Source organism: Gekko japonicus, unplaced genomic scaffold (genome assembly GCF_001447785.1).
Source record: "Gekko japonicus isolate JY-2015 unplaced genomic scaffold, Gekko_japonicus_V1.1 scaffold1699, whole genome shotgun sequence".
Classification (NCBI taxonomy): domain Eukaryota; kingdom Metazoa; phylum Chordata; class Lepidosauria; order Squamata; family Gekkonidae; genus Gekko; species Gekko japonicus.
In genome coordinates, this window is record NW_015172607.1 from 88,469 (window position 1) to 104,708 (window position 16,240).

Consider the following 16,240-nt stretch of genomic DNA (forward strand, 5'->3'; position numbering starts at 1 on the left):
TCCGCTATAATCGCCCCCTTCAGTTAGCGCTTCTTGGTCACAACAGTCTAGAACCCTCGGTGCTGCTGAGCCCTGAGCCCACATGGGAAACCGGGGCCAACAGGCAACATGTGCACTCATCACTTGAGAGCCTCTGCACAGGAAACCCAGAGATGCCGGAGCTGGGAAAGGAAACACATCCATGTCCTCCTTCTGCCCCTCTCAAGTATTTTCAGCCGAAAAATGGGAAGTGAGGGGGCAGCACTAAAACACTGCCATAAACTATTATCTTTTGGAATAAACAGTCAGCTTTTCCCAGACAAGGTTTTACTCACTCAAAATGTGTGATACGACTATGGAATCAGAAAATGAATTAGGAGACTGGCATGCAACCTGCAAGCATGGAAGAGCTCCCAAGGAGAGTGTCAGCTTTACCAGCAGGTTCACCACAACAGACCTCTCCCCTCCCAAGCCTGTGGTGAAAGGAACGGCCACCCTGCAAGGTCTCTTGCTGAGCTGAGGAGGAACATGGCTCTACTTAGGGAAGGGAGCAGAGGGGTTCTCTGAGTGAGAAAGGGCAGGTGCATGACTTCCCCATGGCTGAACAGAAGCTGGATGGCACCCTGGGTGCAGGGCCACAGGGCTTACGAAGGGGAGAGGCTTTCTCAACAGCTGCAGCTGATAAACCCTCTTGTCTCAGCTCAACAGCCCCAGTTTCCATCCTTCTGTTCAGCTGCCAGTGGTGATCGGGACTCATGTCCTAATCCTGGATACACACACAAACAGTTTACGGGGCTTACGGCTGAGTTGCAAGTTATGACAACACGCAGAACAATGGAGGACTTAACAGGGATACTGGTTTCTTATCTCACTACATATACTAACCTCACCAATACCTCTTCATTTTATTTTCTTATTTGGAATAACAGATCAGAATAGTAGATTGTAATGTAACGTAATGAACACTAGAATGTCATGTAATCTGGAATGGTAGACTGGAAGGTATTTCTCTGGTCTGGGGACACAGCCAATTGCCCCGCTCCAAAGAAGAAGATGCTGTAAGGTCGCCTCCATGCCTGAGAGGAGATGGAGCATAATGGCAGGGTCTCTGCAAATTACTCAGGGAGCACTCCACAATTAGGAAGGATACATTTACACATCAATCTCCAATTTTGACATATTTATTTCACAGAATCATAGAATCTTACAGTTGGAAGGTACCTCCAGGGTCATCTAGTCCAACCCCCAGCACAATGCAGGAAATTCACAAATACCTCCCCCCAGTCCCCCCCCCATTAATGTCCATTTCACTGTAGAGTCCGGGTGCCACAGGGACCCTAACTTTGTTCTGCTGCTTCAGACCAATGCCTGAATCTGGCTTGTGGGGCAGAAAATGTTCTTGGGAGAGCAGACCCAAACTCCTGAACTAGAAGAGGTCAGATTAGGAGTCCGTGGCCAACTGATCACCAATTATACGATCAAACACTATACATAGTCAAAGCCGACCCTAGGGAAGTTAAAGCTGAAGAGAAGAGTGGCCTATTAGAGACCAGCAAATGAACGGAAGGCACAACATGAGACTGCATCACCAGTTGCCGTGAAGGGAGTGCAAAGCTGACTTGCCCCTCTTCAGCACGGGGGTCTGCTACTCAGCCCCAGCACGAGCGAGTGCCCCGTGCAGGTCTCTGCACCCATCTTTGGAAGAAGGCACCCCCCAGCTCTACCATCCTCCAGAGAGCTTCTGCCCGCCCGCCCTTTTAATTCAGCCGGCTGGCATGGTGTCTGCTTTAAATACTGGTCTGGCCCAAAGGAACATGGACAGAGGTTTCAAGAGAACCAGGCACAAAGCAAATCAGTGGAAGAACACAACAGGGGAATGAACTGCATTCGTACCATAAAATGGGTTCTCCTGGTGATCCACTGTGGTGGGCTGCATCTTCCAGAGTAATTTGCATAATTCTGTTCACCGCTAATGCTACAAGAAAGTACCTGAACAGCATTTTGATCGGTCCACTGACAGACTTTAAAAAAACACAACACCTTACTGATCAGGTACCCGCTTTAAAGAGAGTGTGCCCTCACGTGGGAAAGGCCTGCCAGACCGCTTTTCAGTGCAAGCAGCAGCACCCCTCTGAAAACCACAATGAAGAGGCACCAGCTCAGACAGACCGGCTGACTTCAGCTTGGTCAGATGCAGAACCACCTTTCCATTCCACCAGGCCCCTTTTTGTCCTCCCTCTAAGAGGACAGGTGAAGATATGGGACAGAAACCCCCCCCCCACCTGTCACAGAGGTGCTGAAGTAGGGAATCTTGGCAGGTGCCATTTCTCATGCAGCACCTGCCCAAATCCACTTTCAGCCCAGTCTGACACCATCTCTCCCCCTCCTCCCCCGGCATTTGGTACCAACCTGCCAGCTGAAGTTCAGCGAGATACAAAATTCCACACTCCCTTCCTGCAAAATTATGATTAAAAGCAACGCGATCTGTTCCCTCAGAGTCTTCAAAGTATAAAAACAGGATCACACACCCTCCAACTGTGTTACTTAATGGTACCCAGTTTCTCACAATTATTATTATTATCATCATCATCATCATCATCATCATCATCATCATTTATATCACGCCCTCCCCGCCAGGTTCCCAACAATGGCTGTTCTGTACAGCTTCAAACTAAATTGTCTAGACAATTCTGATCTCAGTGCTGGGTCCATGACACTGTAACCCCGAGGCTACACGACGGTAATGCACTCTACACACGTCTGCTTTTGAAGACCACCTTGGAAATTCAGCGAGTGCAGAACACCGCAACTTGATTACTGTTAGACAAACTGTGCATACTCCACATATTCTGCAGTTGCTCCACTGGCTACAGATTAGTTCCTGGGTTCAATTCAAGGTATCGGTGTTACCTAGAAAGCCCTACAATGGCCAAAGTCCTGCTTAGGTGATATGATATGCGCTTCCCTGAAGAAGTGTTGTTTGCTTGAACAAGTGGGCAAGAGGGGGCTTTGCCCGCACCTAAGCCTTTGGTTATCGGCCCCACCTGCCTGAGGAGGTCAGGAAGGATCCCAGAGATTTACTGTTCTGCAGAAAGTGCAAAATGGAATTGTCCAGGAGGGCATCAGCAAACAAGGGTTGTAGTTAACATTTCCTCACATTGTCTCATTCTATTGTTTTCTCATCTTTTTGCTTTCTAACCTTGCAATCCAAATTCTTTACATTGTTTGTTATATGCAACACACTGTTTGTTAAATACATCATTCCATCGTATTTGAAAAAGTGTGCATGCACACAAAAGCTCATACCCCTTGGACAGCACATATTTAACCAGTGCTGCGTGAGCTGCATTGACTTCCAGTGGAGCATCAGATCAGGTTCAAGGTTTTGGTTCTGTCCTTTAAGACGCTTAGCGGTCAGGGACCTACATACCTTCGGGACTGCCTCTCCCAGCATGCCCCTGGAAGAGCCTGATGCTCAGGAAGCAAGAACTTCCTGGCGGTCCCCGGCCCGAGAGAAGTCCGGCTGTCCTCGGCCCTGGCCCCTGCCTGGTGGAACGCTCTGCCAAGAGACATCCGTGACCTGCGGGAGCTGTGACCTTTCCGCCAGGCCTTCGGTTGAGGACAGCGACGGGGCTTCCTTTGGCACTCTCCTATAATTTCCCATCCCTCATGACCCCTGCCCCCAGGGAGGCTGGGGAGCTGGTATTCCTCTGCCATCTTATATATTGAATATACCCTGTTTTTATTTATTGGTATTTATTGGACTGTTTAAAACTAGTTTTATACTGAGATTGTCTATTACTCTGCTGTAAGCTGCCCTGAGCCCTACTTGTAGGGAAGGGCGGCCTAGTAAATCCAATTTAATAAATAAATAAAAATAAAATAAACCTTTGTTGGTCTTAAAGGTGCCACTGGACTCTCTGTTTGTTAATGTTCTTTACAACTGCTTCATCTCCCTTGAGTCTCAGTGAGAAAGTTGAGACTATAAACGAAGTAAATAAACGCTCACATTCATGTTCCTCTCGTGCAGACGGCAGCAGCAATGTGTGTGAATGAGCCACAGCCAAGCGCCCGCCAGAGGCATCCGTTAGCCCCGTCCCTGCCCAAGCCGTTCCCACAATGTGGGTCCTGGACCACTGGCCATCCTTACCTGGTCAAAGAGTTGCTTCCCTGTTGTATTGGGCTGAATGGCAAACTCCAGCTCAGCATCCATGGTGGTAACTCGCACACTGATCTGCAACAGAAGAGGAAGGACTTCCAGTTACTGCACTAGAACACCACACAAAATCCATGACCACAAGCAGCCAAGAGAGGAGGGCTGTTCTGAGTAAGTGTGAAGCCAAGGACCCCCCAAGGAGGGTCAAGCAACAGAGGACGCCCACAAACAGATTTAACAAGACTTTATTTAGCAAGGCTTCCGGTTTATGATGACACGCAGGCAGACACATCTCCCGGACGCCCCGGGAATGTAAACTGCACACCAGCGTGTGGGAGGGGGTCCGACGGGTCGAGACCCCCCGGAGCCTTGGTAAAAGGCTCCCAGCCAGGGGGCTTTTGAGGGGCGACCTCTTCGATGGCTGAAAGCCAGAGAATTGAGGCGCCCCTCCGCCCTGAAGGTCCTGCCACTGAGTGACCGCACGGTATGAGTGCTGCTGACCAGGACAAGCATTGGAGATCAGGTGAAATAAATGATGACGAGTGAGGCCGAATGGCCAACAACGAACTGTGAGTTTGTTTGAAAGCAAATTCGGGAAAACCCTTGAAAATTGGGGGCAATAATATCAGGATTTTAAAGATATTCCATTTGATATACGACAGAAGAGAAAAAACTATAAAGAATTAATCCTTTTCTTACAAACAAATGGCATCAGTTACAGGTGGTTAACCCCAGAAGGCATCATTTTCAAGATTAACGATAAAAAAGAAAAGATTGACTCTGTTTTTAAAGCACATGAATTTCTGCAGACACAGCCTGGGGAACCAGAAGAGGGCAAAGAGAAGGAAAAAGAAAGCAAATCTGATGGTGAGTTGGGCTTGGAGTCTTTAGACGAGGACTCCCCCTCTGAAAAGGGGGTGGCTGCCCCCAAAAACCCTTATAAACTGAGAATTAGAAAAGATAAGAATAAATAAGGGCTGAAGGACTCTGATTTGTGCCTGAAAAAATGTTGAAACAACTCGGGGATGCTCTGGGAATTTCTTTAAACAGTTAAAGGGATGGGTAAACGATAATTAATCTAGCATAACCAACTAAGTTCATTGTATTATTAGTAGTTTTTTGAAAATAGCATGGTGTTAAGATGATGTATGATCTCCTACTCTTGGGTTTTTAGTTAGTTGTGGGTCTTTTTTCTTTATTCCCTAGATGTAGTTCCCTTTCCTATATTTTCTGTTGTAGTTTTGTAGTCTGAAAAAAACAACCAATAAAAACCTCCCCCCAGGGGGATGGGGAAAAAAAGAAGACTTTATTTAGCATTACAAAGCAGCTGTGGAATCCCCCGCAGTGTTCCCAGGATGGAAATTAGGTCCCAGAGAGCCTATCCCCCCCCCACGGCAGCGGCCATGGGGGGGGGGGGGGGAGAATGAAGCTCCTTTTTTCATACCAGGGTGAACAGCAGCTTAGGGTGTGTCTAAAATTCATTGCAGAAAGTGTGCAGAGCCTCCGAGGGTTAAACCCACATCCACACCACTGCAGGCCCACTCCAAAACAGAGAATATTTAACAACAAAGTTAGATGGTATAAAAATATATTTTAAAAAAACTTCCCCTCATACCCTTTTCCCCCCTGTACCCTATTTTAAAAACACTGAAATTAAAAAAATATCTTTTAAAAACAACAACGTTGGATGGTCCAGCCACAGCCCCACCCCAGTTGTAACACGCAGGTCTTAGATGATGTGCCAGCAGAAGATCGGCCAGGTAATGGTAAAGAGCAGCTGTTTTGTGTACATAATGCAATGTCCCCCCCCCCCACCTGCCCAATAAGTACACCAGTGACATTATGGCTCACTGCCACAGGATGAAGCAAAGATGCTGCTCTCTGTTTATCTAGTGGTGGAAAGTGCCATCAAAGTGCAACCGACTTATGGCAACCCCTCCTGGGGTTTTCAAAGCAAGAGAGGAATAGAGGTGGTTCGCCTTCCTCTGCAGAGCGACCCTGGGCTCCCTTGGCGGTCTCCCACCCAAGTCCTAGCCAGGGCCAACCCTGCTTCAGCTTCCAAGATATCACAAGACCAGCGTAGCCGGGGCCATCCATGTCAGGGGCAAAAAGACATATACGGCGGTGGTCTGCCACTGCCGGCCTCTCTTCTGATGGTCTCTCATCCAAGTACTAACCAGGGCTGACCCTGCTCAGCTTCTGAGATTCAACACTGTCTTCATGTCTTATCGAAGGAGGAGAGAAAAACCAGAGGCCAAAGCAAACAAAGACAAACTTCAGGATCTCCCTCCCTGGTCAACATCTCGGCCCAATCGTTATTCCAATGATGCCCCTGTCCTTGGGGCACCCTGTCAGGTCAGCTAAACTGTTACGATCGCATAAAGTTCTCCGTTGCGACGGAAAGGAACAAATATATACTTATAGAAGTATCCTGTTTGCTCTAACTGGTTCACCAATCTTAAATCAACACCACCACCAACTGCCTTGGACTTTGCTGAACCTGCCTGAGGAATTCCAGCTCTCTTCATGGGAAAGGTGTGTAGAACTCATGGAGAGGAGAAGCAGAAGCCCCAACGCAGGTTTCCCCCAAATTCACCAAGCCACACTCTCTCGGAGCGCCCCCTCCCCATGTAAGGGGGGGCCTGCAGAATTCCCTCCCCCACCCCACGACCCCCTGCTTTTTGTTTCTGACAAAATTCAACGAGATCTGAACACCCTGGAAAAGTGGGCGGATGCGAACAAGATGCAATTTAACAAGGGTAAGTGCCAAGTTCTACATCTGGGTAACAAAAATGAGGAACACGCATACTGGATGGGGGATACTCCTGGGTAGCAGTGTGTGTGAACAAGATCTTGGAGTACGGGTGGACCGAAAGTTAAATATGAGCAGTCAGTGTGATGCAGGGACAAAGAAAGGCTAATGCAATATTGAGGTGTATCAACAGAGGCACAACATCCAGATCGCAGGATGTTATAGTCCCGCCGTACACTGCATTGGTCAGGCCGCACCTGGAGAATTGTGTGCACAGTTCTGGAGGCCTCTTTCAAAAAGGTCGTGGACAGAATAAAGTGGGTGCAGAGGAGAGAGACGAGGATGATCGGGGGCCTGGAGACCAAGAAGCCCTAGGAGGAGAGGCTGAGGGACCTCTTGGGAATGTTCAGTCTGGAGAAGAGGTGCTTGAGGGGGGACGTGATCGCTCTCTCCAAGTATCTGAAGGGCTCTGTCACTTAGAGGAGGGCAAGGAGCTGTTCCTGTTGGCAGCAGAGGAGAGGAATCACAATCAGGGGTTTAAATTATGGGCGGGCTGGATATTAGGGAAAACATTTTTACGGCACAAGTTGTGGGACAGGGGAATCCACTGCCTGGGGAGGGGGTGAGCTCCCCCTCCCTGGCAGTCTTTAAGCAGCAGCTGGACAAACCCTTGTCAGGGATGCTCCAGGCTGATCCTGCACTGGGCAGGGGGGCGGGACTCGATGGCCTGTAGGGCCCCTTCCAACTCTATGATTCTAAATATTACAAAAAATATTAAATTGTATTAGGGTCTGCTTATGCTTACAAATCACATGTTAAAACATCTTTTTTTTTTTTTTTACAAAAATTGAGGTTTTACACATGGCTAACACTACACAGATTATTTCGCCTGGTGTTTGTCCCACCCGTCCAGTTCTCACCTGGAGCAGTCTCACCCACTTCGACCTACAAGGTGTATGTACAAACAGGTTACGAGCACATCGGCAATTTTCAGCTCCCTGCTATCTGATTCCTGCACCTTTGTCCTTCTGTGAGTTTTGACATGTGGCTTGTAGGTTTAACTTAAGGAACTTGAACAGACATTTTGCAAGCAAACGAAATCAGAGGCATACCTAAGGTATTTTTTGTATTTTTTCCAACGGTTCTGCACTTTAGAATACTCATCTAAAAGTTCACTTCACTAAAGAAATGTGGACGTTACTGAAGAGATGGGTATGCACTATAATTCAACACAGATGCATGCACACAGGGCCCAAACAATTTGGGACATTTTAGATGGCTCTGAGGGAAAGCTCAAAGATACAACATTGAACCCTGGGGACAGGAGTTAGGGAGCTGAAAGAGGCCTCTCTCTCTCTCTCTCTCTCTCTCTCTCTCTCTCTCACTGACACATGCACACATGGTCCACCGCTGCCACCTCTGAACAAATAAAAAAATCTGCACATCTGCTGACCAGAAAGAATGATGGGAGGGGTGTTCACATCTTCAGCAACATCCCCTTTCTACGAGAGCCCCTCCCAGCCACAGTGACTCCACACACCCCCACACCCAGGCCCAGAGGAAAAGAAACCAGTCCCTCTGTCTCCCTGACATCAGTGACAGGAAACGGATTCAGATGCCTCCAGGTCTGCCTTTGGGCCCGAGTGCCTACGGGGGAGTCCCTGCCAGTCACTTCTCTGGCGTCTGCTGCTCCCTGCACAGGACGTCCGTCTCCTTAGTGAGGGCAGCGCCTGCGGGGCGGGGGGGGGAGGCAGTGGCCAGAAGACCCGTCTCTGCAGAGTTTCCCCTGGAGTCGTTCTCTGCCCCCAATCACATTGAAGTGGAACGTGTGTGTGCTGGCCAGTGCCTGGTGCCGCTACTTCAAACTGCATTCTCTGTATACTTTCCAGACCCACCTCCGGCCTGCCCCACCCTCCCCTTCACAGGCAAATTCCACACCAAGAGGCACCAAAGACAAAACTCATATTGGCTTCAACACCACAGACGGATAAGGAGAGACTCCACCATGGCCGCACTCGACCCCCTTGCACGCGTGCCCGCCCATCACCCTGCTCAATGGCTAGCCTTGCCAGGGGACCAATTCTTTTTTGGGATGGGAGCCCAAACACAGCAGCCCAAATCCCTCCACCCCTCCCCCAGACTGCCAGTGAGACCTTCCTCCACCCTGTCCCAGACCTGCAAGGCGAAGGCTGGGCAATGGCCCGCAGGGGCTCTTTGGCAGGGATTCCAAATGCAGCGGCTGCAGGAGACGGAGTCAGGGCAAATCAGCACGGCAGCCCACTGCCACAAACGTGCAAAAAAACAAGGGAGCGGAGGAGCCCAGTGCCCTTCGCTGCTGAGAGACTCTGGGGGGGGGGGAGGGGCACCCTCTGTCTGAAAGGAGTCCTGCCTCCTCCCCCCCCCCACGCGCATGCCATCCCTGGGCACACATGCTGCTTGCTCTTTGCTGCCCAGGACATGCGCAAAGCCCAGAAGGACAACATTGGGAGGGTGGGGGGGTGAGAAAAGGCCAACTCCCTGCTGTTCTTCTGCGAGGATGGGCACGTGCGTGTGTAGAGGCACCCTAAGCTGCACAGCCTAAGCAGCACATCGGTGAATGGAAGATTTTATTGGTTGCATGGCCATGCGCTGGGAACCAAATACCTTGGACTAGCCACTAGAAGCAGCAGTACATGCAAATATTACCTACAAATACCTTGCATGTCCTGAGTTCCTGGTGCACTGACAGGAAGAGAAAACTGGAGAAGCCAAAGAGCTGCCGCTGCCCTAAAACTTCCTGCTTCCACCTGCGTGAGCGGCTCCCTTTCTGCAGTGGATGGAGAGACTTGCATGCAAGTGAGAGGAAAGCGTCACACAGGAGGAGGCAACGCTCACACACCCGGGAAGTGACCAGGGTTCTGAGCCTTCTGCTTTAGCACCCCTCTTCTGGCCGTTTTCGAGCGGCACTCTCACTCAGAGCAAGAGGACAAAGCCAGGCCTCTCCCCCCACCAGGGAGTCTGACCCATTCTTCCACCGTGGAGCTCCCCATTTGCCACACAAGAGAGCTCCGACCCTGGGATGTGGCTTCGCGCCAGAGCATGAACAGTTAAAAGCACAGAGGAGCTACCTATACTGAATCAGACACTCGGGCGGCAGCGGAGGTCCTCCACACCACCTCCTGCCGGGTCCTTTAGCTGGAGGTGCTGGACCCTGAAGCAGGGGCCTCCTGCATGCCAAGGAGAGGCTCCACCACGGAGCCACAGCCCCTCCCCTCAAACGAGTCAAACCAGTCGCAGCGACAGACCAAAATGTTTAAAGAAGTGATTGCCTTAAGAGTGCACCTCCATGCGTGGGGGGGCTGCTGAAGAGGCCCGGCAGGCAGGAGAGAGGCTCTGATCTCCTCATCTGTGCCCCCCCTTCCACTGCTGGGCGGGGGGGGGGGTCTCATCCCTCTCGTTTAAAGACAGCGCTCCGTCACCAACCTGTCCCAGTGAGCCCTTGGCCACCAGCTGACTTACAGGACGTGTCAAGCCCACCCCCCAGCCCCTGCCTGCCTGGTCCTGCCTCTTCAAAAGGGACGCAGCAGTGGCCACCTTCACTGAGACCCAGCACTGACCCAAAGGGCGCCTGAGAGCAGAACTCTTGCTTCCACAGGGCCCTCTGTCTGCGGTGCTCAAAAGACCGGGAAGCAACCCACAAAACCCGCCCCCTGTCTGCAGGCCCTGCTGGCCTCCCCTCCCTCTGGATTCAGCCACGGGGAAGTCGGGATCTGACAGCTTGTCAGGGTCAGGGAGGGTTATTGTCCCTGGGTTGCATTTCCAGCCCCAGAAACCTCCACCCTCACACGGACAAGGCCGTCCCCCCCCCCCCCCTTGTCATCTCCTCCCCCGCATTGTCCTCTTCTGTGCTCCTGGCGGGTGGAGGGCAAGGCTGCCTGCCAGGACCCCCCCCCCAGCCCTGGCCCAGCTTGGCCACCCCACCTACGGCCCCAGGCCTACTTACGGACATCTGGCCCCCTTTCCTCCGACAGCCCTTCCTCCCCGGCTTCCCTCGCTCAGACGCCCCGTGGGATTGTGTGTTTCGACGCCCCCCGGGATTGTGGGTCTCAAGGCAGAGGGGTCTGGCCCCGCGTCACATGAAAGTGCTTGCCATTGCTGAAGGGATTATGCTGCATTAAACCAGCCTTTCCATCGCCCTCAGCTGACCAGCCAGCAGAATGCCAACCAGGAGGCACGCGGGGGGGGTGTGTCCCCAGACAGCTGGGAAGAGGAGTCCCACTTCCTGCCACTCCAGCAGGAGGCAATTCCTGCCCCACTTTCCAAGCCAGGAGGCACCCCTCCTACCTAACCCTAGCCGAGGTGCCCACATCCTTCAGCATTAACAGGCCCGTGGGAGCCAACTGCTCCTCGCTTGCGGTCACAGCCCTAATGAATGGGTTTCTCCCACATAACAAAGAAATACTTAAAACATTCAGTCCAGGTGACTTTTGAGGAAGCGATGGAAGCCCGCGCCCTGGACTATTGCGAGACAAAGCCGACCCCTGGGATTCCTCACAGCTCCCTGCACGGGAGTAGAGCTGAGCACAAGGGTGCAAACGGGAAGCAAGGAGCCAGGATAGGGTTGCCAGCCGCCAAGGGGGACCTGGGGACAGTGTTCCCTCTAAGCTGAGTCAGTGTGAGCTAGGTCACAGTTTTTTAGCCTCCAGCTCACAGGCTTTTGTCTTCGCTCAAGAAGGAGGGCTCCAGAGCAAACTAATTTATGCCCTAACCAAATTGCTGGCTCACCACTTTAATGCCGGCAGCTCACAGAGTAGAACTTCTGCTCACAAGTCTCCACGGTTTAGAGGGAGCATTGCCTGGGGACACCCCCCCCCCCGGAGGGACAGCTCATCTCCAGACGACAGAGCCCTCAGTTCCCCTGGAGCAAAGGGATGCTCTGGAGGGGGGGCTCTAGGGCATGGTGCCCCACTGGAGTCCTTGTCCTCCCCAGGCTCCACCCCCAAATCTCCAGGAGTTCCCCAACCTGGAGCTGAGAACCCTAACAAGACCCCCACCCCCCCCCCCCCCCACAGGTGGCCGGGGGGGGGGGGGGCGGACCTGGCAACCCTGCCACAGCATGAGCAGCCGTTTTCAGACTGTTCAGCCAGCAGGGCCACAATCCTTCCACTCTCCCTTCTCCCAGCTCCGTGGGCCTGCCAGGTCAGGAGCCGTCACTGGGTTAAAAACAAAGGAACAGAATTCCTGGGTGGCTTCTTTGCCCAGCCTGCCCTGGCACACATTCCCCGGCCCTCCTTCCCGCCCACGCCCGCCCGCCCGAGGCAGCACTCTGGAGACAGGACAGAGCCACTGGGCCTGAATCAAAGCCAGCACCGCCAGGAAGCTGGAGGAGGAAGCCCCCCCCCTCTCCACAGGGCTGAAGGGAGCAGTCTGGCTGGAGGGCACTTGCAGGGCCCTCCCTGAGGGTGAACCCACCGGGCCAACAGGCCTGGCCTGCGCGAGCCGGGCTAGCCGAGGGACTCACCGGGTCCAGAGAGGGGGAGGGATAAAACGCACAGCCTTTGGCCTGCTCCGAGCGCAGAGCCCGCTCTAGTCCGTGCTGCCCACCCCACACACACTCGCCCGCCTCAGCACTGCGTGGGGGAGGCAGTGGCAAGGGCCAGCCCCCAGACAAGAAGCGGCCCCCAGAGGAGCAGGCACCTGCTGTCTTGGGGGGGGGCGGGGGGCCTAGCAAAAGGCAAAGTCATGCAGCTCAAACGTCATAGGAAGCCAGATGCTGCCACGCCTCAGTCAAGAGGCCACGAAGTCTCCCACCGTTCTGAGACTGTGGGCATCTCTGGGAGTTTGAGAGGGGCCCAAAATGGCTGCCACAGGAGGCAGAGCCAACTGGAATGCCTCCTTTCTCAAGGCCTCCTGGGAAGGAGGAAACCCTGAAGAGGAAATGAAACCAAATAGTGACTAAGGGAAGCCTTACTCGTCCTCCTCATCCTCATTTGAGAGGGCAGACAAGAACCAGCCCTGACTTGTGATGGCCCTGCCACTTTCTGAAAAGCATTGGGGATCCCTGGTCTGCCATTCCATTTCGGCCCTTCCCCTTTTCATCCCTTTGTGTTGCCCTGCCCCACCTTTCTGCCTCCAGTTGCCGCACACCCAGGTGGAAAGAGGGACGCAAACCAGTAGGAAGTGTCCTTCATCAGCAGGTAAAGTTACCAGGGCCCCATAACTGGACCCCTGGAAGGAGCTGGACAAGATTTCCCAGGGGGAAATCAAGGAGTCAGGCATGGGGGGGGGTTTCCCTTATGATCTCGTGTAAGGGAGATTCAGAAGGGGGGGGGACACCCGAACCTCACCATAGTAAGTTTTCGAGGCACTCTGAAGAAGGGCCACACAAGCCCAGGACCTGCAATCCGCACCAGGACACTCCTGGCTTTCAAAGGAAGGAAGTTTCTCGTTCTCAGTGCTGCTTCTGAGGTATGGGCAGGCAGCCTGCCCCCTCCAGAGAGCACGTGTCCAGAGCACAGACCCGATCTTCTGCCTCTCTGGTCCAAGGAACGGAGATGCAAGCGGGCACCCTTCCGCTTTATTGCCGCCGTACTTGCCAAAGAAGCTGGCCGCCATGGCTATATTTTCATTGAGCCCTTCAGGTCAAACATCTGAGCGTACTGGATGGGCTTCCTTCACTATTTCAGTTCCATTTAGGAATGGGAGTGGCCTTTTCTGACTACCAGGAGCCGCCCTGCAGAAGCAGAGTCAGAGCGGATCCTCTCAGTAGGATGCAACCCCCAAGATGAGTGAATTCACAGGAACAGTGTGAAGCTGCTGAATCAGACCCAACAGCGTCTGGGAGGCCTACTCAGATGGGTGGGGCCCTCTGCTTTGAGCGGCCCCCGCCTTCTGACGTTACGGGAGTGGCTGCCCAGGAGAGGGCCTTCTCGATCTTGGCACCAATTTGTTCAGTATCTTAAATGCACACCTCAAGTCCCATCCCCCACCCTGCTCCGCCCCTGGAAATTCTGCAGCTGTATAAAGGGCACATCTACATGCGGTGCATGTAGGGAAGCTCCCCCTTCCTTCTTCGGGTTCAACTTCATGGGGACAGAAAGTTCTGTCTCCCTCCCCTCACCGAGGCCTGTGACATAAGAGATCGTGACCCGTGGTTTTTGGCAGACATTCATGAGCGGTAACCAACATCCTGCTATTGATGGTGAATTCCCCATCAAGCTCCAAGCAGGCTAGTTGGTGCCTTGGGCACTCTGCGAGCAAGAGGGCTGAGTTTGGCACCCCACTAGAAAGCACAGAACCAGCCCACGTTCCAGGGAAACCTCCTGCCCTCAGCCTTGGTCAGGCTTTGCTTGGTTCAGTGTTCCCTTCCCCCTCCACCTTTTCCCAGATAAACCCCTAAAGTCAGAGCTGACAAGGACAAGAGTTTATCAGCCTTCAACCACGATAACCTAAGAAACACGATCCCATGTTTTGATCAGCATGCATTTATTTTCTAACATATGTCCGGCTTCTTTGTTTGCAGCATCTCCATCTGCACTTTATTGTGCGGATGAAATGCCTTGCTAGGTCTCCCACCCGAGAAAAAGAGGTTCAGAACAATGCAGAAGATCCTGTCAGGGAAAGGGAATTCTTCCCAAAGAGAAGCTCCGATGGGTAGTTGGATCAGAGGCAGCAATTCAGAGCTGAAAGGGTTAATTCTAGACCGGTGGCAGCTACTCTATCCTGAGTAAGAAGCAGGAGAGTTTCACGGTGGATAAAACCATAATCATTTCAGAAGCCATTTTTAGAGATGCTGCAGATTCTAGAGGGAAGAGAAGGACTTTAGCCCAGGGGCTTCCCTGAAAAGCCAACCTCTAAATGGCTTTTGCCCTGATCTGGATCTTTTCAGAACTCAGAAGCTAAGCAGGGTCAGCCCTGGTATGATGGGAGACCCACCCAGGAAGCCCAGGGTTGCCGTGCAGAGGCAGGTGATGGCAAAGTCACCTGTGAACGTCTCTTGCCTTGAAAGCCCAACTGGATTGTCCTAAGTTGGCTGCGACTTGATGGCGCTTTGTACCACCAAAGTTCTTTTACCTTTGCTGGGGAAAGAAACTACAGGTACCACCATAATGTTCCCTCAGCACAGGTGACTGCCACTGGGAAGTGGAGTGTGGCCACTGGACTCTCCCCCCCCCCCCCCGCGCCACACTCTGAGCAGCTGCAAGAAAAAGGGGCCCTCTAAACCGAATCTGCACACGGCACGGAGCTCCATCACAAGGGATCTTCCTTTCAAATAAGAGATCTGAGGGGCTGCCCACCTTACACCCCCTACACCACCCCCTTGGGCACCTTGCTGGGATCCATGGCCATCATGTAAGTTGTCCTGGTGAGTTCACAGCACACGTGAGAAACCTGCTCCGGTCACCTGCACCACAGCTCTGGCCACAGCTCCTCACCTCTTGGTGACACCAAATACAGAGCAGGGAAAAGACAGACTCTAGCATGGTGCACCCGCACCCCCACAGTCTTTAGGGGGTAAAAAGGCTGGATTTGGGAGCTCTCGAGAATATGCCACTCCCGGCTCCCTCTGAGCATTGCTTTTTTCAGGCTGGCTCTGTGTATCCAGCCCTGGGCCCAACGAGGCACTGCAGCTGCTACGTATGAGGACCTCTGCTGGCCTCAGTGAACTGCAGGACTCTGGCTAATGACGAAGTATTTGAAGGGCTGTCATGTAGAAGATGGAGCGGATCTATTCTCTGTTGCTCCAGATTGCAAGACTAGATCAAATGTGTGGAAATTACAAGGGAGTTGTTACCAGCTAAATATCAGGAGAAACCTCCTGTCAGATTGGTTGAGCAGTGGAACAGACTGCCTTGGGAAGTGGTGGATGCTCCTTCGCTGGACGCATTCAAGCAGAGGCTGGACAACCATCTTTCGGGGATGTTGTAGGGCTATCTTTCGGCTCTGCTTCTGCAGAGTGCAGGGGGTTGGACTAGATGACCTGCAAGACCCCTTCCAACTCTAACATTCTATGATTCTATGACAAGGGTCTGGATTCAGCAAACCCCCAAACCCTGCAAGCCTCCTGTCCACTGTTACCGGCCGCCAATACCTTTCCTGGCACCTGCCAACTCATCTTAGAAAGTGGGTGGGGCCAGGAGGGGCTTTTACCCAACACAGCTCCTGAATGGCCACTGGAAGTTTGATGGGCTGTGCAGGTTTTTAAAAATGCTGATTTAGCACCAGCTGCCTCCACAGCACCAGGATCTTCACTGCAGGAGCCGTTCTGTGGGTGGCTCCACCAGACTGTGTCAAAATTCCAAAGGGACCTGCAGGCTCAAAACGTTGTGTGTGGGGGCTGCTCTAGAGTAACCTTGAAGTAGAAGAAGAGAGAG

The 16,240-nt window shown here is 52.5% G+C and overlaps 1 protein-coding gene across 1 annotated transcript in view; it reads right to left on the reverse strand.

Annotated features, from left to right (window-relative positions):
• Nucleotides 1-16,240, reverse strand: part of MSN (moesin) — a 72,217-nt gene that overhangs the window by 36,767 nt on the left and 19,210 nt on the right. Inside the window, exon 2 of the mRNA XM_015421622.1 lies at nt 4,130-4,213. Coding sequence (XP_015277108.1) covers nt 4,130-4,213 — 84 coding nt within the window. The remainder of the gene's footprint in view (nt 1-4,129; nt 4,214-16,240) is intronic.